Genomic DNA, 26,465 nt, shown 5'->3' with positions numbered 1-26,465 from the left:
TTACTTAGCTGCCTCTCTGACCACACAGCACATCTCTGAACAAACTAAACTTCTCTGGGGTCTATTCACTTCAAGGAGGAAAGAACATAGAAACACAGTTGTCCTATGAGAATGTAATGAAGCCAGCATGTTTAGTGATACTTCATGGGGCTCCACGTGAGCCAGAGATGATGAGGGCTGAAGCAGCCAGCAGCGGGTCACCTGGGCAGATTTACAGGGAAGGAGCAAGGACAGATCAAAATGCTTGGCATCTCAACCTGAATCAGACCCAGGCCTGCATGCACTACACACTCACTAACTAGGCAACCAGAGTCCCTGGGCACAACTGACCCCTAGCTGGACACACCAGATGTAAGCAGTTCACCATCTGAAATAACACAGAACCTACACATACGTACACATACACACACACAAACACACAATCTCCATACCTGGCACCTCAGAAGCTCCCTGTACACTGACCACCCTAAGTCCACTCAGGGTCAGAGAATGTCTGAGGCCACCAGTATCTCACACTCTGACTGTAATTAACTGTTGGGAACCCGTGGGCTTGGGGCTCCTAAGAAGAAGCATTTAAGATTAATCAGGGCATCAGCCCCAAGATGCCTTCTAGGGCATCAGCAAGCACCATTCTGTGCTCCAAATGATGGTGCCAACACCTGCACTCATCTGCCCTGACTCCTTAACACCTAGTCAGCTGTCCTCCTCTCACGGGAGCTCCTGTTTTCAGATTCCTGGCCATTTTCTGGTCTAAATCATTTTTTTTTTAATGTATTATTTATTTTTGGCCGTGTTGGGTCTTCCTTGTTGCACACGGGCTTTCTCTAGTTGTGGCGAGCGGGGGCTGCTCTTCGTTGCAGTGCACGGGCTTCTTATTGCGGTGGTTTCTATCGTGGAGCATGGGATCTAGGCGTGCTGGCTCAGTAGTTGTGGCTTGCGGGCTCTAGAGCTGTGGTGCATGGGCTTAGCTGCTCCTTGGCATGTGGGATCTTCCCAGACCAGGGCTTGAACCCGTGTCCCCTGCATTGGCAGGCAGATTCTTAACCACTGCGCCACCAGGGAAGCCCTGGTCTAAATCATTTTGAATTCCCTTCCTTTTGCCTTATAATCCTGGTTTTTAGATTTTATTTCTGCTTTGAGCATGTGATGCACCCATGGAAATGTATTTCCTAAGACAATGACCTAGAACCCAACTCCTCTGTCAGAACCCACCAGATGATCCTGGCTCAGGATGACAAGGACAATGATCAAGTTTGAGAAATTCTTAGAAATTCAGATTTTATTCTAGTTCAATAGCTTAAAAATACATGTATGTATATACGTGTGTGTATACATGTATGCATGTACATATGTATGTACACACACGTGTGTATGTTTTAAAAGTCCCCAACAGGGCTTCCCTGGTGGCACAGTGGTTGAGAGTCCGCCTGCCGATGCAGGGGACATGGGTTCGTGCCCCGGTCCGGGAAGATCCCACATGCCGCGGAGCGGCTAGGCCCGTGAGCCATGGCCGCTGAGCCTGCGCGTCCGGAGCCTGTGCTCCGCAATGGGAGAGGCCACAACAGTGAGGCCTGCGTACCGCAAAAAAAAAAAAAAAAAAAAAAAAAAAGTCCCCAACACAGCTTAACAGAAAAAAATCAGGGGGAAAAAAAACAAGATGAGAAAGGAAGCAGGTGGCGATAGTGGCTAAAGAGAAAGGAAAAGGAAGTTAAAGGTAACAGTCAGGTAATAAGGTATATTTGTAAGATAATGTAAATGTAGAATGGAATTCTTTTATTGAAGTACAGTTGAGTTACAATGTTGTTAGTTTCAAGTGTACAGAAAGTGATTCAGTTATACATATATATGTATATATATAGTGTGTGTGTATATATATATATAGAGAGAGAGAGAGAGAGAGAGAGAGAGAGAGAGAGAGAGAGAGAGAATGGAATTTTAAATTTCTCTTACAGGAGAAATAATTGTATACAAACAGAAGCAGCAGCCAAGTAGCTCTGCTCATGCTCCGCCCACACCCACCCAGCTCCCTCTCTCCTCCTTCTCAGAGGAGTCTTCCCAGGCTGCCCCACTGAACTGCAGCCCTGGCCTCCACCGCACTCTATCCCTCTTCTCAGCTTTATTTTTCTTATTAGCACTCTTATCACCAACTAGCACACCATACACTTTACATATTGTCTCCTTTTTTTTTTTTGCGGTACACGGGCCTCTCACTGTTGTGGCCTCTCCCGTTGCGGAGCACAGGCTCCGGACGCGCAGGCTCAGCGGCCATGGCTCACGGGCCCAGCCGCTCCGTGGCATGTGGGATCCCCCCGGACCGGGGCACGAACCCGTGTCCCCTGCATCGGCAGGCGGACTCTCAACCACCGCACCACCAGGGAAGCCCCATATTGTCTCCTTTTATTGCTCTTTCCCCTCTAGCCTTCTAGAAAGTCAGTTCCATGAGGCAGAGGATTTTGTCTGTTTTGTTCACTGCTCAACCCCAGTGCTGAGAACAGTGCCTGGAACATAGCAGGTACTCAATAAGTTAGTCAAACGAATGAATAATTATGATAAAAATATACCTCTATTTTACATTATTTCCAATTATATGAAAAATACCTCTACTTGTTTCTCAAACAATTGCTTAGAATAACATAAGATAAACTACTATTCCAGAAATTATATAAAATTACTCAGTCTGTATCCTACTGATGCCATGACTAGAAAAAAAGAAGCAAGAGATACAAAACCAGAACCAAAGTATATAAAGAATGTCCCAGAAAATGTTTCTTTCTGTGATTCTCAGCATTTATATGCACTGGAATAAAGACCAAATTCTTCTCATATATTCACCTACATTCACTGTCACTCAAGCTCTTGGTCTGGTGTGAACAAAGCAAAATGTAATGAAATGAAAAAGAGGAGAAAAGGGAAATTCTCATCTTGCTAGCAATTTCACACATACCACAAAATCATACATAGTACTTGATGGTGCCTGTCCTGACGCAGCTAAATGGAACCAGGCTGTTTGTGAAAGGTCCAAGGACAGACAGTGTGGGTGGTGGCGTGGGGTGGAGGGGAGGTAGCTTGCACCACAAGCAGTAAGCGTTCTGTAGAATACAAAAATGGGTGAGCCCTGGCAAGAACGTTTTAAAGAAAGAAAATAATAGAAAAATCCTTGTGGAGAGGGCTGAGAATGACTGGCTGTTAGAAAAGCCCCTCCATGATGCCACCAGTAAAAATAAGAATGAAGAGGAAAAAATAAATGACAGGAAAGAAAAAAAAAGATAGGAAAGAGCACAGATGAAAAGGAGAGAGCGAGCAAAGGGAAAAAAAGAGATGAAACTAAAGAAGCAAGATGAGTAAAAAGATAGGAAAAGCAGCAATGATACAATCTGGAGAAGCAGAGAAAAGCGTGAAAATGAGGAAAGGAAAGAGAAAAGTCAGGGTATTAGAGGCCCGGGATGAAGAGTGGAGGGGCAGCAGCCGGGAGGGCACCCTCCCAGGCCAGGTCCCAGCCGCCTCGCCCTTTCCAGCAAGCTGTCCAGGGGGAGGCATGATGTCATCAAGAGATGGTCAGGAGAGGCTTGGGCGGGGGTGGACACACGGACCTTCTCATCACTGGCCAACTGCAGAGCCAGGACTGACTCCAGCTTATTCACAGCACTCTGGTGCGCCTTCTGTTAGCACCAAGGCCATGGAGATGCCTATATATATATGTTTTTTTTTTTAAATCTAGGCTAAAAAAAATCACTTGGATTCATCAGACAGAATGGCCAAAATTGTTTATTCAGGACTGCCTATAAAATAAGTGAGATTATTTTTAAACTATGAAAACAAAAACACCCTCAATCTTACCAGACCGCTTAAAACCAAAGGAAATGTAGAGGTTCTAGGATAAAAGTTGTGACTACTGTATATACCCAGAAGCAATGTAAATAGACACTCCAGGCTCCAATCTGTCCCCAGAGGTAGGAGGGTCACATTCTTGTTTAGAGTGGGAGGGCTGTGCTCAGCAGAAAGGACTACGTGCTTGTTTACATGTTAAAGAACAATGCACACTGCAGAACAGTGGTGTGGAAAGTTTAGCCACTGTCAGCGGAAACTCAAGCCCAAATCTCTCTGTTTTACATCTAAGTCATTCTTCTTGCACACCTGACTCTCGAGGGTTAAAAGCAACCAAAGCCTCTGTGGAGTTGAACCAATCAGTGTTTCTCTTGATGACATCATGCCTCCAACTGGACAGCTTGCTGGAAAGGGCGAGGCGTGTGGGACCTGGCCTGGAAGGGTGCCCTCCTGGCTGCCGCTCCTTCCCTACTCATGGGGAGATTCAAGGGCCAAGGGTCCCCGCAGCTACCACTTCAGATGAAACCAGGACATTCCCCAAATCCCTGGCCAGAGATTACTCTCAGTTTGCACAAAATGCATATGAAGCATGCCCCTGCACTTCACCCATTTCTCACTAGTTTAATATTGATGAAAGCCGATTACAAAACATCACTTAAGCCTTTAGCCAAGTTCTAAATGACTCAAATGTTTATGCTAAGTAGACAAGCAGCCTTCTGTGGTTTTCTCTTTCCTAAGCTTCAATCCCATTCAAAGGCAGGTACGTGAGAGACTTATCTGACCCCTTAGACTTGTTATATATTCAAACCACTATTTGACCAGGAGGTTATTTCTGTTCTTCTTGCGAGGTGTTTATTTCGGATGTGGATTGCTGCTGCCATGTGTGTGTGTGTGTGTGTGTGTGTGTGTGTGAGAGACTGATTCAGGAGTACACAGCTGAAACGCTGCAGACACTGCCAACACCGTGGAAGGAGAACAGGTTTCTTCCTTAGAGTTGGAAGTGGGAAAGGCTTCGAGTTAAATGATGAAATTCTCCTGCCTCCCAGCACCCATGCCTTCTGGTTCATCTGCAAATGAAGATTAATTTACAATTTACATGCAAGAGCCATGTTGACCGCTCCAGCATACAGCTATCTATGGTTGTTTAGAGTTGATAGAAACCGTGCTAGAAATGTCCGTATCATTCAAGGTCCCTGCAGGAAAAAGAAGGCACATTCGAACTGGGGAACTGAAGGAGCTTGATAAAGGGATTATTTATACAGGTTTGCCTAGAGGACAGAGAGTAACAAGGGATGGGAGCTAGTCACAGCCAGGAGCCCCAGACCAGGAGGGTCCAGGGGAGGGGCCGGTTACCAGAATGCAGAGAGAGCAGCTACTGGGAAAGGATCTCCCACAAGACCGATGGTCTTCAGCAGAGCAGCAGAGGGACCCAGCCAATGCGAGATTTCCTTGGCCTAGTGATGCAGTCCACATGGGTCGGCCTCCTGGGGCACACAGGCAGGTAGAGAGGGTAGGGAATGCACTGAAGGCAGAAGGAAGATGCCCTGCACAGTGGCTAACAATCGGAGAATAGCTTAAAGAACAACAAACTAACTAACCTTATGATATAACCAGGGATAGAATACTGTGCTTTTTAGAATGAGGATCTGAATCCAGATCTCACTGACACTGCCGCGGTATGCAGCCATTAGGTAAGAAAAGCAAATTATAAATCAGCAAATGTACTGAGACCCCAAATTTGGATATACATCAAACGTTAACAGAGGTTAACTATGTAGAGAGATGTAGGTGATTTATCACCTACACTCCTTATCTATATATTTTAAAGTTTTATTTAAGCTTCTCAGTTTAACCTCTATGATGTCCAAGGGATCATTAAAACAAAGAGGGTGCTGACTTGACTGCAGAACATGGAAAGTATCTACTGAAGCTGGGATTTAGAGCTCCTCTTAGGCTGAGCACTTTTAAAAGCAAGCTGTTCCTTCTTTGTTACCAGAAATTTAACAGAAAATACGGAGAATACAAGTGTCACTAGTGGATACTGTCTCAGAGGTTTCCCTTAACCAGGCTAACTTTCAGAAGTCCTTGGTTCAGGGCAATCGACAAGGGCCGTGTTAACACCTATGAGGAACAGGCTGTATGTGGACAAAGTGACCATCCACTGCGCATATTCCCCAACTATACACATCATTATCCCAAACATCCAGCCAATCAAGTGGCCACTGTTACCCTGGATGCAGAAGGTACATCGGAACAATAAACAGTAGAGAGGCTGCAGGCTGCTCTCTAACCTCTCCTCTCTCAGGGAGCCAGGCAGAAAGGCTCATTAATTTCTCAAAGAACAATGGTGGTGGGGGGGGCGCCTGTCCTACTTTGCCAGGCGGGGCGGGCTCTTCCGTCTTGGGTGGGGCAGACTAGTACAGGAGGTTACAGGCTGAAGGGCTTGAACTCCACCACTGGACCATCCACCCCAAAGCTCTGCCTTTTTAAAGGTCTGAAGACTCCACGCCCCAGTTCTCTTTCTCCAAAGCTGCAGGCACAATAATAATATTAATATCTACCATTCACTCGATATTTTATGCATACTAGGCACTGTGCTGGGCAGTGAAACACATATCTAATTGGTAAAAACACCTCTGAAACACAGATTTGACCACCTCTGTTTCACAGATAAAGATAACACCAAGGCTTCCTGGGGCCTCACACATGAAGGCGGAGGCGATGGAACTGGGGCTCCAAGCGGGATCTGCTGACTTGGGAGAGGAGCCCTGCGTGCTACCCTGCACTGCCTTCCAGGAGCAGCCTGGCTAGCCTGCACGCAACTCCATCTGTGCTGGGATCGCAGCTGCCTGGGCCCAGAGCCTTCCTCTTCCTCACAGGCCCCACGGTGAACAGCTGAGCTGGTCCACAGCTGTTTCACAGCAGCCTTCCCTACCTCCTGGGGATCTAACAACGACAAAGAAAAAAAATCCTGAAGCACAAGATACAGGCAAAGCAGCCTTCAGGCATGGGTCAGGGTAATGGCGAGCAGCCGTTAACTAACGCCCGCTTCTAGACAAGTCTGCCCAAGCCCTGCGTTTAGGGCCAACTAGTGGGGGTAACACTCCTGAAGTTTCTCTTTAGACAGAGATAGCCACAAAAACCAAGTATAACATGACTCAAAAACAATGTTGAAGGGTTACACATAAAGGGCCCTGTTAATGTTTACTATGCAAGCAAAGCTTGATCTTCTGAATTCTTTCCAATAAGACCTCAATTGCCTTTACTTTTTTCAAACTTAAAATGCAACAGTGCTTCTGGTGGTTAGCCACACTACAGCCTGGGCCAGGACACCTAGACCTCGAACAGTCCCTGGGTTCATTGGATCCACCTGCAATCTCTACCCGCAAAGGAAATATCAGTATAAACCTCCTCTCATTAAGATGTCAGGTGGCCACTGATATATTAGCCCAAACAGCCAACTTCAATTAAACTGGGCTGGCCTCAGTGATTGTGTGTTTCTTTTCCAGGAGGAAATGGTGGAGCCCATAACACTGCCTGGAAATGCTGCATGCCAACAGGGCCTGGATATCCCGTGAAGAATCGCCCAGCGACTTTTTGGGGTGGAGGATATGCTCAGGGTAGAGCAATAAAGAAGATTATGGTTAGATTGGTAAAGCTGTCTTCCAGCCCATTTGGAGGATTCTGAGATACTGCCTTGATATCAAATCAAATACTCACTTCTCAGCCTCATGTTCAAGGTCCTCTCACTGTCTGGTCTCAATTTCACTTTCTACCATTATTTCTTACTCTCCCTGTACAAACTCTACACGCTGTAGAAACCAAACGACCTAAGCTTTCTCAGCTCCATGCCCTTGCTCATGCTTTTCTCTCCACCTCAATGCCCTTTCTTCATCCTATGGTTTCAATCTGGTTCTAACCAAAACACCTGGCTCTTTAATTCCATGTCCAATGCCACTTCTCTGTGATCTTTCCTAAAGCCTCTTTCCACCCTCTCGTACCCCTCGCCTCTGCCCACCCCACCCCCACTGATGTTTTTCTCTATTGGTCTCTCCTGCCATTTCAGAGAATATTGCATTTATCTTACTCTTAAGCTGCCTTATCCTATACTTGACTGTAAATTAGTAAAACTCCATTTTGAAAAACAAAGGTACAGCACACCTTCCTACAAACACCTACTCTCCTGTGTGTAATCTTCTGGCCCCAGGCGCTCTTGAACACAAATTTATTTTCCTTAAGTGGCCTGGCATCTAGTACAGGCTCACCAAATTCTGGTTTACTAAATAGTGCAGAACTTCTCTGGCACAGGATCTTCCTGTCCCTGACTAAACAGAGTCCTAAACCTTATCGTATCTGGAGATGAGTGCTGGAGAAATCGGCCCTGCCCTGTTCCCACATTGGGAATGGGATTAGCTTTGGTTTACATAACTTTTGCAGCTGCAATCCGGATGGGCTGGGTAGGGCATTTAGTCTACAGAGTGTTCAAATGGACATGCCAGCTGCAGTGGTCCCCTCCTCTTCAAGTGCTAAATTCATCTCTTGAAAATGTTCCGGGGAGACAGATCCAGCCTGCTTCAAAGTCAGCTTCCTCCTAGCAAGAAGCTTTCAAGGGTAGTACTTGAACATTCCCTGCATGTTTACCCATCTTTGAGAGACACATTCTTCTGCCCAGGAAGACATGTCACAGGTCACTGAAAAATATTTGGGCACATATTTCTAACTATTCTATAACAATGGCTATGAAAGGAACCTGGGCCTCAGACTCCAAATGTTTTCTCCTCACTAATCTCTCTTTGTTTCCTGAACCACCTAGCCCTCTGCCGGGCCAACCCAGGAATGTGGGATGGGCAGAACGCTTCTGTGGGGAGATCATTCGGTCTTCCTGGGAAACACAGTAAGAATAATCACGAGCAGCGGGAAACAGAAAATCTCCCTTCTGATCCCCTTTCAGCAGCTTCTCCCAAAGCCCCCTCCCCCCAACTCAGGATCTTCCCTCTTCCTCCTGAAAACTCATAGGAAGCACTCTAGCTCTTCTGAAGCATCTTCAGGGTGAGCCTGGCTCCCTCAGTGGGGCTGATGGGATCCAAATATTTCCAAATAGCTTATCATTTCTAGGAACCGCCTCTCCCTCAGTCCTGCTCTGCTGGGCCTCCACCCTCCAGATTAACCATGAGTGGACCTGTCCTCTGCCACACAGGCAGGAAGACCCCTGACCTGGCTCGCCGGCACCTGCCTCCCTCCCAGTTGTCAGAAACACTCTGGTTGAAGTGCGAAGAAAGCAGGGCAGCCCTGGCCCACATGCTGGCCTGGGCGTCAGCACCCAGGGGAGCACGGGGGGCTCAGCCAGCCCAGCTCTCCGAGACGTCACGCGGCCTTACCTCATCCCACTCAGAGGCAAAGGAGGGAGACTTCTCCAGCCTCTTCTTCCCGATGCTGCAGTTGGACAGGGACTCGCTCCGGCTCCCCATCGTAGCGTCCTCCGTGGGTGAGCAGGTCAGGAGATCAGAGTCAGACTTGGACAAGCTGCGGCTGAGTTTGAGCTCAGCTTTGGGTCTGCCGGTGGGAGGGGCTCGGCTTCTGGCCCCGCTCCGGTCGCCTTCTTCCTCGGCACCCCAAGGGTGTGGAGATGCGGTGCGCGTGGAAGTTTCAGGGTGCGTCTGGCTGTGGGCGGGAGGCAGGTTGGACGGATAGCCCACTCTCTTACTCTGGTCCGGCATGCGGGGCGCGGAGGCTCCAGATGCGCGCCCACCCGTCTCCTCCAGCTGCATGCCTGCCTCGGGGCGGGCACCCTGTGCGGGGGACCCTTCTTGATGGCTCTGGCCAGGGGCTGGGAGCAGCTGGAAAGGGTCCTGCCCGGCCTCACACACTGGGGAGGAGCCGTGGAGGAGACCTGAGAACTGCTCCGGGACCTGCCCGTCCTGCCCTTCTGCAGAGTCCTGGCTCCGGCTGCCGCTGCTCCGCCTGTGGTCTTGGAGTGGACGGAGAGACAGAGAAATAACAAAATTAAACACGGCAAAACCCAACAAAGTTCCAATGCAGCAAGCGCACGGCCAAGCAGAGGAATTCAAAAGCAGAGGGAAAGAGAGAGAAGCTGGATCGGCTGGGGAGAGGGCAGAGGGAGAGAAGGGGAGAGAGGAAGGCAGAAAACAGTTTCATATTGTTCTTAATGTCCAATTTGTACCCAAAGTCAGAGCATTTATGAAATTCCAAACACTGGCCTGATTAATGCTATCTGGCAGCCTTCCTTGTTGTTAGATTTCTGTTAACATTAACGACCAGACCTTGCTATATAAGGCGACAAGAGGTGCTAACTATATCCCACAGAAAGGACACAAGTGAGGAGAGAGTGAGTGAGCACGGAGCAAAAGTGAGAGAGAGAGAGAGAGAGAGAGAGAGAGAGAGAGAGAGAGCACCCGCGCGCGAAAGAGAGCAAGCAAGCACAAGCAAGCGAGACTCACTCCTGGAACATCTGATACATTTCCATAAAGGCCAAAGTGTTATTTAGAGCCACCCGCCCCCCAACCCCCCGCTTCCTCTGGCAAGCAGCAACAGAGGGAAAAAAATGGAAGTCATAATCCACAACCTGCAACTTCTGGAATTCCTTAACTGAAAGTACAAAACAAACCAGCAGAGAAATAACTGCTTCCTTCCTCAGAGGGGGGCGATTCAGAGTTCCACGCCTCATCCTTCCTTCCTCAGGGAGCACAGACTTTTCTACTTTTTTTTTTTTCTCTTTCTTTTTCTTTTCTTTTTTCCTTTTTTTTGAGAATATACACATCTCACTCCTTCCAAAGCCTCCCAGCTGCTCCTATTTGTTTAAGTTTAACCTTAGTTGATCCACCGAAATCAAAATGGTCTGATTTGTCAATGCCAAGAGACATGTGCAGTTCTCCTGAGACGGCCCTAACATCCCAGAAACCTGACACTACCGGCTCGTGAGGCCAACTCCTACTGTACACTCCCCCGAGGTATCAAATACCTCTGCCCTGAGGTAGCATAAATAATTGATCAAATCAGAGTCCAATATCAGTATCACACTGGGACACCCAAGGGGCTCTCCCTGCATGAACTCAGAACCATTAGAGATTTTAACCCACATCAGCAGGGCAGATGACAACCCTGTGTCCAGTACTAGCTCACATTCCACAGCTAATATTCAACTCTACTTTCTTTGTGAGTGGAATCTACGGTATATACACCAAATGATTCCCTAGTCTGCCCCAAGCTCTCCAAACTGTTCATGAGAGCAGAGAATCTTGGAATCCAAAGGGTCAAGTTCAACTATTTTTACAGATGAGAAATCTAAGGCCCTCAGGCCTTCTGTGGTTTGTCCGGAGTGGTGGGGGAGAAGGCTCTAACCTAGGCATTTGAGCACCTGGCTCTGGTCCTGCTGTTCTACTCTCTTGCTGTGTGGCCTTGGCAGTGATCACATCTTGCTGGGCTTCAGTATCTAAAATAAATAGGTTGGCTGCATGGTCCTTAAAAATCCCTTTTATGTTCTGATAGTGATGAGAAGCCAAGTCTCCAGCGTACTGTGATGGCACACTTCCCCCTTGGGGCGCTGCAGAGCCCCGCCTGGATGTCTCTCCCGGGGCTGCCTGCAGAGCACCCTCCCTCCCTCATCATGGCCTGCAGCCCCAAGGCAGTCGGGTGAGAGGGGCACGCTTCATAACCATGACACTTTGCTGCCCAAGCATGATGCCAGGGTCCTACAATGCTGGCTCTTCCAGGGCAGCGTTTCAGGAAGGGCCCCAACAACCAGCTCTCCGAATGAGCCCACTGCCCTGAGGTCTAGGCAGGGATACGGTTCCACGCACCCCACCCTCTCAAGAACAGTTTGGTCTCCACAGTCGGCTCAGCTTTTGGCAACTCTGCAGAGGCTGCTGAGGGGGCAGCCAAGTCCACTTTATGGCTCTGATTACTTACCCACAGGAGCCCAGAAGTATGAACTTTGGCATCTCCTTCCTCTATACTTGACTGCTTCAGGACTTTCACACCCCGAACTCACTCACCCCACACCCCATAGGTCAAGTCCAGAGCACTGAACAAGCACTGAACATCCTGAATCATGTCTCTAGGGAAGAAGATGTGCTGAGTACGTAAGAGTTCCACACAGCTTCACTCAGGCTTCAGGAAGCCCTGACTTCCAGGCTATGAACACCACGTATGACAACTGACAGCATGCAAGAAGTGCCCTGTGGGGCTGCACAGTGGGACCACATGACCATCTAATGGTGCTTCGGGACAGCGGGACTTCCTAGGAGAGGTTGATGGGGAGGGTTAACCAGGGTGTGAAATTCGTCACCTCCAGGACTATATTCTGATGGCTGACTTCCTCCAGATTCTGGCCCAAGGTGCAGTGTCCCCCTGACTGCCTCTGAACTCGAAAGAGAGCGCTGATAACAGGAGCACAGGCTTCTCTTCCTTTCCACCAGCTTCTAGCTCCTTATTTAACAATTTTTTTGAGGAGATGGGAGTCCAACAACAAAAGAAAAACACCAGTCCAGAACTGGGAGTGAGCCGGGCTCACACTGCCTGGGTGGACCTCGGAACCCAGGCCACAGGGAATGTTCTAACTGCTGCTGAGGGAGCCAACAATGAAGGCCCTGTCCAACAGCCACGCATTCATGCGAGTCATCAATGGAGAAAGAGGGACAGATGCCAAGAGCTCAGTACCAGACAGATGCTGGAGGAAGGAAGTGGGCAGAAAGAAGGAACTTATGGAACTTATGGAAGGAGGAAATATGTGAAGAGCAAGAATTTCTGAGGGTCATAATCCCATTAGAGAAACCACAATCCACCAGAGTAGAAGAAATCATGGAAAGGGATGTTCATAATGAGACAACTTACCCAGGCAATTCCCTAGGAAAGACACCTTGGTATTTAGAAAGCTTGTCAAGATCTAAGAACCTCAGGATCTCAACAAGCTGGTGTTCTCTGTCCCATAAAAAACTATATCCAAGGCTAAGCTACATTTCCTGACAAATCAATGAGTGGGAAAAGATCTACTCAATGGTCCCTTCCTTCTGTAAAGTCAGGATAATATTAGGTCTCTTAGGGACAAGGTGTTAGCAATATAATGTACTGATCAAAAGCTAGATTCCAACCCCCACCACCCAAAGCCAGATCTTGAGCAAACTACTTTTCTGTGCCTGGTATTGTCATCGATAATTTTGGGATCTTAATAGCACTTATTTCATAAGCTTGTTATGAGAATTAAATTATATATGTGAAGCATTTAGGACCATGCCTGGTACATGCCAGCTCTCAAGAGATGGTAACAACTGTTATTCTCCACACAGGATCCATAACAACATATTCTGCTCACAGATGAGACCAACTACTTCTCTGTTCCTCACAGATTTGTCACAAGGATCGTCAGCGACAGTGTACGTGACAAGTACCAACATCCATTGCCTTCATCATCCTTATAACTCTCGACAGCAGAAGGAGGGGACAGAAGGTAATACAGTGAGAATGCTGAAATGAGAAACTGAGATAGGCCCCAGAATTGTCACTGTGACCACCCATTCCCACAATCCGCATGTGCACAACGTCTGTCTTCAGGGGGTACCTGAAGACATAAAGATGAAGACAAGGACTTTGCTCCACGAGCTTACCAGCTATTGGAAGAGACCAGCATATAAAGAAATGACTAGAATGCAAGGCAAAGATTAATAGATGCTTTAAGAAAAGTATAAACCAAATGCACTGTGCAGTGAGCAGAAAGGAGAGTGTGATAACTTTGAACCAGGAGACTTCTCAGAAGAGGTAGATTTTTGAGCTGGGTATTGAAGGAGAAGAAAGGCCTTGACAGGCTTAAAGAGAAGTGGAAATATTTTAGAAAAATCAGTGACAGGAACCTTGTGCCCAGGGGCTCGTGGACTCGCAGGCTCGCAGGAGAGAACCCTCAGGCCCAAGGTCTTCCTTCAACTGAGAATCACTATGCTCCCACCCTGGGAACTCCACAGCTTTTCCAACCCTCCTCCTATGCTGCCCCCAGCACTCCTCACAACCTGCCCTTCTAGGAGAGAAACTAAGAGGGAACAGGACACGGGGAGGGCTGTGTCCTTACTCTCCCCATACATCAAGGCCAGCTGCTCCACTGAATACTAGGACACCCCAGTATGCTAATTCCCAGTCCCTTCGACTTTCCATTTTTATTCATTCTGGGTGTGCATTTTTCTTTTACCCTGTGACCTGCTGAAGCAAGGGGTCTTCTATGCTGCGTTTTAATTACTATCATGATCCATGGGGATTCTCAAGGGCTTCTGAATAATAACATTTTAACATTTACACATTATCAGTCACCTCTGCCCATTTAAATGAGGGCTGAAAAATGCAGCTCATGTGAGGACTTGCTACGTTAAATCAATCCTCAGGCTCCGAGGAGAAGGCTGGGATACTCCAGTTTCCTGGGCTGTTCTGTTTTCTTTGTTCCCTTAGGATTGGAACCTTCCAAATGCTTAGTCACTGTGGTGATCATCAGAAACTGTGTGTGTCCAGGGAACTCCCAAGTCCATGGCTGCTTTTGGAGGGTCACCGTGCTTTCCTCAGAAAGAAGGCACCGAGTATGTTATGGAGACATTTGCTGGAGATCATGATCTGATAAGACAAATAGACTGAGAGTCCTTTCTGGTCCATGACAACCAGAGAAATAGAAGAAGATCTGGACCGGGATTCAAGAGGTCCAAGTTGGAGCCCCAGCCCTGTGACTTTTCCTCTTTGGGTCTCTTTCAAAAAATGAACGGCTGGGATGCATTCTCTAGGGCTTTGAGATTTAGTACGGTTTGAATCTGTGATTAGATGACCTAAGTTCCCTTCCAGCTCTGTGACATTAAAACATGAATAGTAGCAGGGCTTCAGGGGAAATGATTTAACCTCATGGTTAAACGGGCTTTGGATTCGGCCACGCTAGAGCTTAAGGGCCAGCTCTAATGCCTAACTTTTTCTTCCTCATCTATTAAACAGGGATAAAAACAGCCTCTACTCGGAAGATTTGTCTTGAGCTATTCAATGACCTAATCAGTGTAACTGAACTCGGCACGCGGCTGGCCCATAAGACGCGTTCAGTTAATGTAAGCTGCCATCATTATCATCATTTTTCATTTACGACCATTTCCAAACTGCTCTTCAAGCTAACACTGAACAGTCTCGTTTCCTTTCTCCCGACTCTACAAAGGAGACAGAGTTCTTCTAAGTGGCCCTATGAACCAGGCAAAATAAAACTCAAATGCCAGGGAAGGTCCAGCCGTCTTGCAAGTTTGGTTCAGGGTGATGTGTAACAGCACGGTGGAGGATGCTCAGGTCAGGAACCACCTCCACCCACGGCAGCACCCATGGGCACAGCCCAGCTTTGGGACTCAGGACTGTTCTACCTGGACTTGGTCCTGATTAACTGACAGCTCCCCTATTTCCCTAAACTCTTCCTGAAGAGTCTGTTCACTGCCTGCTGTTGGACCCCCTGGCCCCTCAGACTCCCCTATTCAATATTACCAGCTCTGCCTGGATCAGTTTCCAACCGGCCATAATATTTAACCGTGCCCGATTTAATAGCACACTTGCCATCTCTGTTTCCCTTGATCTTCTGCCAGTTCCAACACTGGGTATTCACAACCATTTGCTTTCTCTTCTCCAGTTGCTGGAATGTTGAGCCCTGCTGAATACTCAAGAAACAACTGACTGAGTCCTCTACCAATGTATTTAACTCAGCTGTCTTCTATTAGCTACCAAGTATTAGGTACTAGTTCTTCTGTGCCGGACACTGTGCTAAGCATGTCCTTTTTTAATAGTCACAGCAACCGTGAGGGAAGAATTTGTAACCCTACTTTACCTGTCGAAACTGAGGCTTAAAGAGGTTAAATGGCTTCCTCAAGGCCTCCAGCCAAGAAGTGGTAGACAAGAATTCAAACGTGAGTCTGACTACCAGGCTCAGCCGTCCTTTTATTCACCTTTTGAAAACTATGACATCCCCGTAAGATCAATTTCTCGCCTCTGCCACTCTTTTCTAATCGTCATCTTTCCCATAGCACCTATACTCTTGGAGGATAATCGCACCAATTTCCTGAGAAGGTTTAGGTCAAACTTCCTGAACTATTTTCAACATGATATCAAAATCTGGGGATAATTTCATCTCTTCCCAATTGCCTCAGAGAAGTACCTCCCCATCTAGGATTTACCAATGGTCAATTGTCCAATCCTTTTTCTACTCTTTATCCTTCTAGCTCTTTCTGTATCATTTGAAATTGTTTACCAGTTGTCCCCAGTACGCACTCTCTCCTTCCTTGGTCATGGGATTTTTTTTAGATTGGCTCACAGCCACCTAGAATACAGACTACATTTCTCATCTTTGTGGCTAGGTGCAGCCATGTGACCAAGCTCTGGTCAATGGGTTTTATAAGTGAGAGTGGTATGTGCAACTTTTGAGAGCTGTCTTTAAAGTACTCTTCTTCTCTCCTTTCCTCTGGCCTTTGCTGATAGCTTGAACTTGAATAGTCATCCTGACCTATGAGACGGCAGAAGGAGACCGGGTCCTTGACCATCATGAACTGCCATACGAGCCCTGGACTCCTTACTTTTGGACTTCTATCTTGTTTAAACCACAGTGATTTTGGGGTTTTTGGAAGTTCCGTGATGGCTTCTAAGACACTGCATTATCCTGGTTATCTTCCCATGTTTTTCCTTTATTTTCCTCTAAAAGTAAGTTCTATTCTTGACCTCTTCAATCTCTCTAGTCTTTCCCTCAGCAATTTTCTCTTATGTTATCCATCACCGCAATGTGGATGATTCATGAATCTGTATTTCTAATCCTTACATCTCTCTTGAACATCAGACCCACATTTCCAAGTGCTTATGGAGTATTTTTAGCTGGATATTCTGGTACCTGAAACATCTCAAACTTAACCTGTCCAAAATTGAACTTAACATACTTCCTCAAATGTGCTCCTCCTTCAATTCCCTATTCTGTTAGTTGCACGATATTTCCCCAATTAACCAGGCTCAAAACCTTAGAATCATCCTCAATACTCTCTCCTCCTCTTTCATCCATATTTGGTTGTAAGATCCTGTTAATGCTACATCTTCAAAACCTCTGCTATCCATATTCTCCTTCCTATCACTTTCTATTATCCCCCTAGTTTGGGCTCTAATTTCCTTCAAGAGATTCCTTGAAGTCTCTTGACTTCAGGGTATTCCTGACTCCAGTCTCTCCCAAGTGCAATCTAAATTCTACAATTATACAAACAGTCAGCCCTCCATATCCATGGATTCTGCATCTGTGGATTCAACCAATCACATATTGAAAATATTCAGAAAAAAAAATTTCCAGAAAGTTCCAAAAAGCAAAACTTGAATTTACCATGTGCCAGCAACTATCGTACTTATATAGCATTTACATTGTATTAGGTATTAGAAGTAATCTAGAGATGATTTAAAGTATCCAGGAGGATACAGGTAGGTTATATATGAAAACTGTGTCATTTTATATAAGGGACTTGAGCGTCTGAGGATTTTGGTATCTAGGGGGTGGGGGGGTACCCTGGAACAAATCCCCTGAGGATACCAAGTGACGACTGTACTTAAAGTGTGGCTTCTATCCTGTCACCTCATTCAAAAAGCTTCAACAATACTTCATGGTCTTTGGAATAAAGACTGCCATTGACATCCAGTATTCTATGACTAGTCCTTTGTTCGAGCCAAACTGGATTATTTTCCATTCTCCAAACATGCTATCATCTCCTGTCATCTTACTGTTATTAATGCCACTCCCTCTGTCTGGAAGGCCCTCTCCTTCCTCCTTATTTCTGCCGATCAAGTACAATTCTCTGTTTTTGGGTTAAGCTCAAATGCACTTCTTTCATAAAGCCATCCCTGATCTCTTACACTGACATAATTTATTCCTCTTTGAACTCTGAAATTACTTTTATACCACTTTACATGAATTTAACATATTCTGCCCTTTTATGATTATTTTACATATGTCTCATGTATACATATTGTATATAATGGCTGTGGATACATTTGGTGAAAGAAAATATAGATGCATAGCTGACAAAGTTCTGACTTGTTCCATAATGGAAAGAAAAGTAAACTATTCCAACTCAGAAATATAAATTGATAAGGGCAAGACAGTTATATAGTAGGGCTCCTCTAATGCAAGGGGTGAGAGAAGAGGAAGCTGCTAAAGATGAGGCTTAATTGTTAAACTCTCTCATTTACATTTTTTGCCTTTGGGAAAAGCACCCAAATTTACACCTTGGAATCTATCAAGAATATCTAGCCTGGACTTCCCGGCAAAGATGATGGACTGAATACAGGTACTTATTTAATCTTCTTCCCAAAGTCTTACTAAACTAATAGTAAAAGTGGGCCTCCTACTAAAAGATGTGCAAATGAAAGCACCCCCAAGAAAACTCAATCCCAAGCTGCCAAAGGGAAAAGCCAAAATTCACACTATAGAATTCCCCGAAGGCTCAGAAATTGGCAGCCCTTTGGATGTGGGAGTAGAGGGAGAAGCTAAAATAATATTTTCCTCCCCTCCAAGAAGACTGAGGTCTTCATACTAGTGCACAAACTTCACGTGGACCTAAATGCACAGCTCTCAGGAATACCGATTTAACTGCATCTTAAAACCTCCGCAGTGTAGCTGTGTGCCAAAGAGTCCACGTGTATCGCTGTCTTCAGATAATCATGCATCACTGTCCTAAGTTAAGTAACCACTTCACCTGGACCTAAGCACTACTAGTGGATGCTGCAGAAAAGCACCACAGAGAACAATGACTTTTAGAGCTCCTGCTACTTTCCTATTTGCTAGCAAACCTGTAAAGTTGTCCACTGTTTCTCTGGGAGTAGCAGGCCCCCAATGTCCAGTGGGCAAAGAGTTAAACACTACAGAGAAATAAGTGATACACAAAACATTGCTCTGCTATGCTAGTCCTGTATAAAGATTTCAGAAGACTTTTTCTACATTGGAAACAATTGAAATAACAGAGGAATATCTAGTCGGGTAAAACTGTCATAAAATCTGGGCCTAGTGCCTTCGTGGGGGAGGGGAGATGGGCTTTCTACTTCACGGATCTATTAAAGCTTTCTCCTTCTGGGAAGATTTTTCACTGTGAAGGTTTGTCCTGCATGGCGCAAGATGCTTAGGATTCCTGGTCACTGGGCACTGAATGCCAGTAGTAACCCCTCCTCAGCTAGTCATTGTGATGGACCAATAACTCACCCAGACAGTTCATCCCAGGAGGATGGTAGCAACTTCTAACTAACCAAATTAAAAAAATTATTCTTATAAATTCTTTCTATTTATTTTTAAAATCTCTGCATTTATGGTTATATATTTCTTATATTATTCCTACATGTTGTATTTCCCTTTTCTTGATCAGAAGTATCGAGATATTTTAAAAAACAGACAAGTTTTCATTGCAGTATTCAAGTCTATTGCTTTTTTCGTTTTTTAATTTCATTCTTTGTTTTCCTTTTTTTCTTTCTGTGTTTAACTGAGGTGTACATGCATACCATAAAGTAGGTGATATGTACTATCTACTTTTATCTTTATTAATTCCTCTCTGATACTTTCTTTTGGTTAAGTTTCAGTCTTTCTTATTTTTTAACAAATGAATTTAAGGATAAAAACTTTCCTCTGAGTGCCACTTTGGTCAAATATTATCGGTATTTACACAAAGTATGTCTACTACCATTAGTTTCTAAGTAGAAAAATGGAAAGGAAAAAGATAGGCAACTCATAGACTAAACATATAATACTAATCAACAAGATAAGGTGCTCAATTTCACTGGATCAGGCAAATGCCGAATTCTAAAGTCACTTTTTTTGCTTACCATGGTGAAGAGCATTAAAAAGTGCTAATATTGGGCCTCCCTGGTGGCGCAGTGGTTGAGAGTCCGCCTGCCGATGCAGGGGACACGGGTTCGTGCCCCGGTCCGGGAAGATCCCGCATGCCGCGGAGCGGCTGGGCCCGTGAGCCATGGCCGCTGGGCCTGCGCGTCCGGAGCCTGTGCTCCACAACGGGAGGGGCCACAAGAGTGAGAGGCCCACGTACTGAAAAAAAAAAAAAAAAAAAAAAAAAAAAGTGCTAATATTCCATGTTAGTAAAGGTACAGGGAAAAGAGCATGCTCGTTCACCATGAAGGAAGGGCCATGTGGCTCCACCAATTAGATCTAGACATGTACCTACACTTTGACCTACTAATTCTACTTTCTATCAATGTCTTTTAGAGAAATGCTTGTATAAGCATGTAAGAATGTCTGTATGGAATGTCCACAGCCGCATAAATTATAACAGAAATAATACTGAAGACAACTTAAACATACATCAGCTAGAGAATAGAAAAATGAGTTATGGGATATTTAACAAAAATTTTAAAAGAATAAGGTAGACTTTAGGACTGTGACAAAACTGTATTTATGATCTATGAACAAGGTAAATTGTAAAAAAAAAAAGTTTGCAAAACAGCTTGTAAAATATGATCCTACTTTAGGTTAAAAACAAACAAAATCTCACATGGTCACTTTTATATTAAGATAGCAAAGGGCCTGAAGCATACAGCATACTTTCAAACTATGGCCACCAATGGCAACTGTGGGTAGCAGAAAATCTGAGCATTTTGTGTGTATTCACTTTTCTATTATTTGAAGTTCTTCTTTCCAGTGAGCTAAAATGAATGTAACTTTAAAATGTAATTTAAAAAAAATCTCCTATCCCAGCCCTCACATTGTAGTTTCCTCAATCATAAAGGAGGAGCTGAAAGCTCTGGTAGTCTCATTAACATGGCCTTTTTGAAAACTGATGAATTAATTCACAAAAGCTGCCTAAGATAATGACATTAGTGGAAAAGCGGGCAAAATTTAATATGTACTAACATGCGACATCATCTGCTGACTTGCCTCACTTTTACCAATCCTAACAGGCATTTCTTCCAGGCTACTGAGAAATTGGCAGAGCCTATTTTCATATTTAATGTCTCAACTCCTTTGTCTGAAAGCTCTTTGAGTGATCTAAGCAGCTAGCCTGGAGGCAGGCACACCTCCCACGCTGTGGTTCAATTAAATCTGTTTCCCCTACTGCCCACTCTCAACAGTTAGCCCAATGCTGCAGAGCTGGAAGAAATCAAAGCAAAGGAGGATGAGATGTGAGGTCAGAAATCCTCCTTGGTAGTTCTCTACTTAACCTGGAGATTTCTTAACCTGAGGATAGAAGGGTACTTGGCCCCATTTATGAAGTTCATCTGGGAAAGTTTCCCCTTTCATTCCTTTCAAAGGCTGAGCCAGCTATCTTGTAGGGGTTCCAGATCAAGCCTTTGAAAGAAAGAATTAGAATCTCACTCCTCCAGGATACTAAAGATTCTTCCCTAAGAACCACTTTCAAACAGAGCATTAAATTAACTGAGAACTTGTTCTTCAAGGGTTAATTTCAGTATGATTTATTACTAAACAACTAGAGTAGGCATCAATGCTCCACTCCACTCTCTTTAAAGCTTTAATTAAAAATCCACCAACATGAGTGGAAGACTTAATACAGTTAAGATTTCAGTTCTTCCCAAACTGCTATAGAGTAACTCAACACAAAATTCCAAGAAAAACCCCAGCAGGATTTTTTGTAGAAATCAATAAGCTGATTCTAAAATTTTGTCTGGAAAGATAAAAGAACTGGAATACCTAAAACAATTCTGAAAAAGAGTATAACAAAGTAGCAAAGGCAATTCCATGGAGAAAGGACAGTCTTTCCAACAAATAGTGCTAAAACAATTGGACATTCATGTGCAAAAAAATATATCGCTACCCATACCACACACCATATAAAAAAATTAACTCAAAATGAATCATAGATCTAAATGTATACCTAAAGCTATAAAATTTATAGAAAAATATAGGAAAAAATATTCGTGACCTTATCTATGAAAAAAAGGATTAACCGAGCTTCATCAAAATTAAGAAACTCTGCTCTTCAAAAGACACTGTTAAGGGAATAAACAGACAAATCACAGACTAGGAGAAAATAATATATCTGATAAAGAACTTATATCCAAAATATATAAAGAATCTTTACAACTCAATAATAATAAACAACCCAATTTTTTTGATGAGCAAAAGATCTTGAAATGGCAACTTCATTAGATACAAGGATGGCAAAGAATCACATTAATAGACACTCCACATCATTAGTCATTAGGGAAATGCAAATTAAATCCAGAACGAAATATCACTACACACCTATTAGAATGGCTAAAATTTTAAAATACTGACAATATTAAGTGCTGGGGAACACACATAGCAATTGTAATCCTGACAGGAATGCAAAATGGTAGAACCATTCTGGAAAATGGTTTCACAGTTTCTTATAAAGTTAAGCATGTATTTATATAGGACCCAGCAATTTCATTTCTTGCATTTACCCAAGAAAAATGAAACCTATGTTCACACAAAAATCTGTATGTAAATGTTTATAGTAGCTTTATTTGCAATTGCCAAAAACTGTAAATGGCCCAAATGGCCCTCAACTAGAGAATGGATAAACTGTGGTATGTCCATACAATGGAATACTACTCAGAAATGAAAAGGAACAAATACAAATTACTAATACATGCAACAAGTATGAGTCTCAAATGAATTATGCTAAGTGAAAGGGACCAGACTCAAAAGGGTACTGGAATATCGTGATTCATAGGAAATATATATATATATTTGGCCATTCGGATGACCAAAATATATTTCTCAGATACACCTGGTCTTCATCCATAGTTCCTGGCTTACAGTTCCCAAAACCCAAGGAATTTTCTGATTGATAAGCTGTTAATGAAGGTGACTTTTGGTTAGTTGGTTGGTTGGTTGGTTGGTTGGTTTTTGGCTGTGCTGTGCAGCTTGTGGGATCTTGGTTCCCCAACCAGGGACTGAACCCAGGCCACAACAGTGAAAGTCCTAACCATTAGACAGCCAGGGAATTCCCTGAAGGTGACTTTTGGATACCACCCCAGGGTGGGGGCTGGTTGCCAGGAGAACCAATCATGTGATTAGAGGGTTGGAACTTTCAGTCCCATCCCGATTTCCCAGGGAAGGGAGAGGGGGTTTGAGGTTGAATCAATGCCATTAGCAGATGATTTAGTCAATCATGACTGTGCAATGAAGCCTCCATAAAAACCAAAAAAGACAGCTTTTTGGTCCCTTTTTTTCCCCAAGGGCTTCCACATGGGGGAAACCAGAACACTTTTGCATGCCACCATGCCAGGCCCCAAGCTCCAGGAGTACAGAAGCTCTGTTCGGGACCCCACCCTATGTATCTCTACATGTGGCTGTTGATTTGTATCCTTTAATATCCTTTTATAATAAATAGGTAATCTAGTGAGTAAATGGGTTTTCCTGAGTTCTGTGAGGCATTCTAGCAAATCAATTGAACCTGAGAAGAGGGTCGTGGGAACCTCTGATTTATAGCTAGTCAGAAAATGATATATCTGATAAAGAACTTATATCCAGGTTCAAGTCCAGGTAACAACCTGGACTTGCAACTGGCATCCTGAGTTGGAGGGAGTCACTGGAGCCTCCAATTTGTAGCCAGTTGGTCAGAAGCACAGATGTTAACCTGGGCTTGTGATCAGCATCTGAAGTGGAGGGCGGTCTTGTGGGACTGAGCCCTTTACCTGTGGAATCTGATTCTATCCCCAGGTAGATAGTGTCAGAATTAAGTTGAATTCTCATACACCCCACTGACATACACACAAACACACACACACACACACACACACACACACACACACACTGGAACTGGGTCTGGGAACCCTTTTCAGGTACGTATTATATGATTCCATTTATACGACGTTCTGGAAAAGGCAAAATCATTGCGACAGACATTGGCGCAGTGACTGCCCAGGGTAAGGGAGGGGGGCAGGACTGACAACAAAGGTACACAGGAGAATCTTTTGGTGATGAAACTGTTCTGTATCTTGATTGTGGTGGCTGTCAAACGACTGTATGTACCAAAACTCACAGAACTGTACACAAAAAGGGTGAATTTTACTGTTTCTAAATCATAACTTTTTTTAAAAGCTCCAAATGGAAACCATTAAAACAAATCAAAACAACTACCATGAAAATAACCACAAAATTTCTGCATTTAAGGAGGAGAAACTTTTACACAGGACCATTAAAAATAAGGTCTGCAGTGTCAGACACATCTGCACACGTTCTCTTAGCCACTCCTACCCTGACAGGCCTAGCAAAGGGTACTTCAAAAGACACCACTGCATCCCCCAGTCTTACCTGAACCATGGGCTGTCAGAGGACTGAAGGAAGCAGTAATAATAGCCCGTGAAGGACCCGGGACCTGCAAGCGACAGAGAGCTGCGAGAGGCCGCAGGAGTTCCTTCAAACTGCAAGGGGAATTGCACTGCCCCTTCTTGTTCTTCCTTAGGAGACAGAGGTTGTCCCAAATGCTCCAGCGGTGCACACTCACCCCTGTCGGGACCACGTTTACCCCGCCTGGCTGGTTCTCAGTCCTGCAGCCCTCACCCCTCGCGGAGGAAACTGAATTTTGCAGAGGCGATGAAAGTAGGCCAAGGCGACAGAGCACTCCAGTTACCGGGTGGCAGCCAATCACGGGCCCCTCCCCAGAAGTGTCTCAGTCTGAGGTCAGGACTCAAAGCAGAGTCTGTGCCGGCAGCCTGAACCCAAGGGGAATGACTTGTTGGGCTTGTTTTTCCACCACATTAACTTGAGGGTTTGTGATTTGAGACCCCAAATCAATCTCTGCCACAATGCTGGCAGCCTCCCCTCCACGGCGCTCACCTAGTCTGACCCAACCTTTTCCTTGCTGCACATGCTGAAAGGTGACAAGACCACTCCAGCCCAAGGTATTGAAAATGAAAGGCCATCATACACCCACTGCCCAGACTGCCCTGAAACCCAACTTCCCCAGCCCAAGGAACACCATCATCTCCTTCCGCCCAGGATCACAAACTTTAAAAATCCTTTCAGGACTTCCCTGGTGGCGCAGTGGTTAAGAATCCGCCTGCCAATGCAGGGGACACGGGTTCCAGCCCTGGTCTGGGAAGATCCCACGTGCCGCGGAGCAACCAAGCCCGTGTGCCACAACTACTGAGCCTGTGCTCCAGAGCCCACGAGCCACAACTACTGAAGCCCACGTGCCTAGAGCCCGTGCTCCGCAACAAGAGAAGCCACTGCAATGAGAAGCCCGTGTGCAGCAACGAAGACCTAACGCAGCCATAAATAAATAAATAAGTTAATTAAAAAAAAAAAATCCGGGGCTTCCCTGGTGGCGCAGTGGTTGAGAGTCCGCCTGCCGGTGCAGGGGACACGGGTTTGTGCCCCGGTCCGGGAGGATCCCACGTGCCGCTGAGCGGCTGGGCCCGTGAGCCATGGCCGCTGAGCCTGCGCGTCCGGAGCCTGTGCTCCGCAACGGGAGAGGCCACAAGAGTGAGAGGCCCGTGTACCGCAAAAAAAAAAAAAAAAAAAAAAAAAATCCTTTCAGAGTTGTTTCTGCCAGGAGCAGGGGTGGGGGCTCTACCTTTTGTCTTTCCGTCCACGGATGCCAGCTTCTTTGTCTCTGCTGTCAGCAGTAGCTCATAAGGATGCTCGTCCTCCTCCCTGGCTGCGCTCCCCTGAATCCAGGGTCTCACGGTCAAGACCTAAGAGAAACAAACACCACGGTACTTCTCAGGTGGGGGTCTAACACCCAGACAGATTATGTCAAACAAATTTGAGATTACCGGCTCCTTTTTCATCAGAGGGGAAGAGAAGGTAAATACGTCAAGTGTCACAGGGAATCAAAATGCTTTCCTGGCTTCACACCTGGACCTCAAATCTCAATGGCCTTGGATTAAGATATTCCCCTTTCCTCCCCTCATTTCATCCTTCAAAATGCCATAAAATCCAAGATCCTACCCTCCCCTGCCTCTTCCCTCTTCAGTGTTCTGCAGGATCTCTTTTCTGTGGGTAACACCTCCCAAGCAGTTTTTAGCCACCATGCATCATAAGGCCTTCTTTCTTCATGCTTCTTTCCTAATATGCTCACACAGTACCCCAAGGCTGGGATCCTTCCCCTCTTCTCAAGAGGGAATCAGCATGACTTCTGACTGACCCTGATTGACTGATATTTACTAAGAACAAAGCATTCTGTAAATCCTTCTCTATTTTTGTAAGCCCTTCCTCATAGGCCCTGTGGGTTATAGATGAGGATTTCCCCAAAGCTGGCTTCCTACCACACCTATGAAAATGCAATTTTAGATCAATTCCACCAATCTCTGTTCTGAAAAGAGGCAAGTGGATGGGCAGTAAGAATTTCAGTGGAGAAAAAGCAGCTCTGTCTCCTGAGAAATTCCTAACCCAGGCAGCCAAGTGTCTCTGATGAAATGACTGACCAGAGCTGGCCCCTACACCTGCCAACTGGCTTGAGTCAGCTGGGGGCCTGGTGGCCACAGCCAGTCACGGTACCAGAGGGGCCAGGCATCTCGAACCAAGCCAGAAACACCACGATCAGTGCTACAGTCACACTGAGAGAGAGAATGGAGATACCTGCTTTAGAGGATAATTCTAGCTCATCTCTCCTAAGAAGCCAGTGTGTTTCACAGGCAAATTAAGAATAATCATAGACTGGCAATTAGGAAAGCCAACC

At 45.3% G+C, this 26,465-nt stretch overlaps 1 protein-coding gene across 9 annotated transcripts in view; it reads right to left on the bottom strand.

The window, feature by feature from the left end:
• The window catches only part of ANKS1A (ankyrin repeat and sterile alpha motif domain containing 1A), a 190,953-nt gene that overhangs the window by 66,614 nt on the left and 97,874 nt on the right, over nucleotides 1-26,465 (bottom strand). For 8 of the 9 annotated variants that reach the window (XM_032647518.1, XM_032647519.1, XM_032647520.1 and 5 more), the window contains 2 exons: nucleotides 25,359-25,479; nucleotides 9,204-9,793 (listed from right to left, as the gene is read on the bottom strand). In XM_032647518.1, the coding sequence (XP_032503409.1) occupies nucleotides 9,204-9,793; nucleotides 25,359-25,479 (711 nt within the window). Of the gene's footprint in view, nucleotides 1-9,203; nucleotides 9,794-10,006; nucleotides 10,317-25,358; nucleotides 25,480-26,465 lie in introns of those variants that run through there. The other variant, XM_032647525.1, reaches the window with a different exon arrangement.

This window comes from Phocoena sinus, chromosome 11 (genome assembly GCF_008692025.1).
Source record: "Phocoena sinus isolate mPhoSin1 chromosome 11, mPhoSin1.pri, whole genome shotgun sequence".
Lineage (NCBI taxonomy): Eukaryota > Metazoa > Chordata > Mammalia > Artiodactyla > Phocoenidae > Phocoena > Phocoena sinus.
The sequence above is the reverse complement of the archived record's forward strand: the minus strand, read 5'-3'. Positions and strand labels throughout refer to the sequence as shown.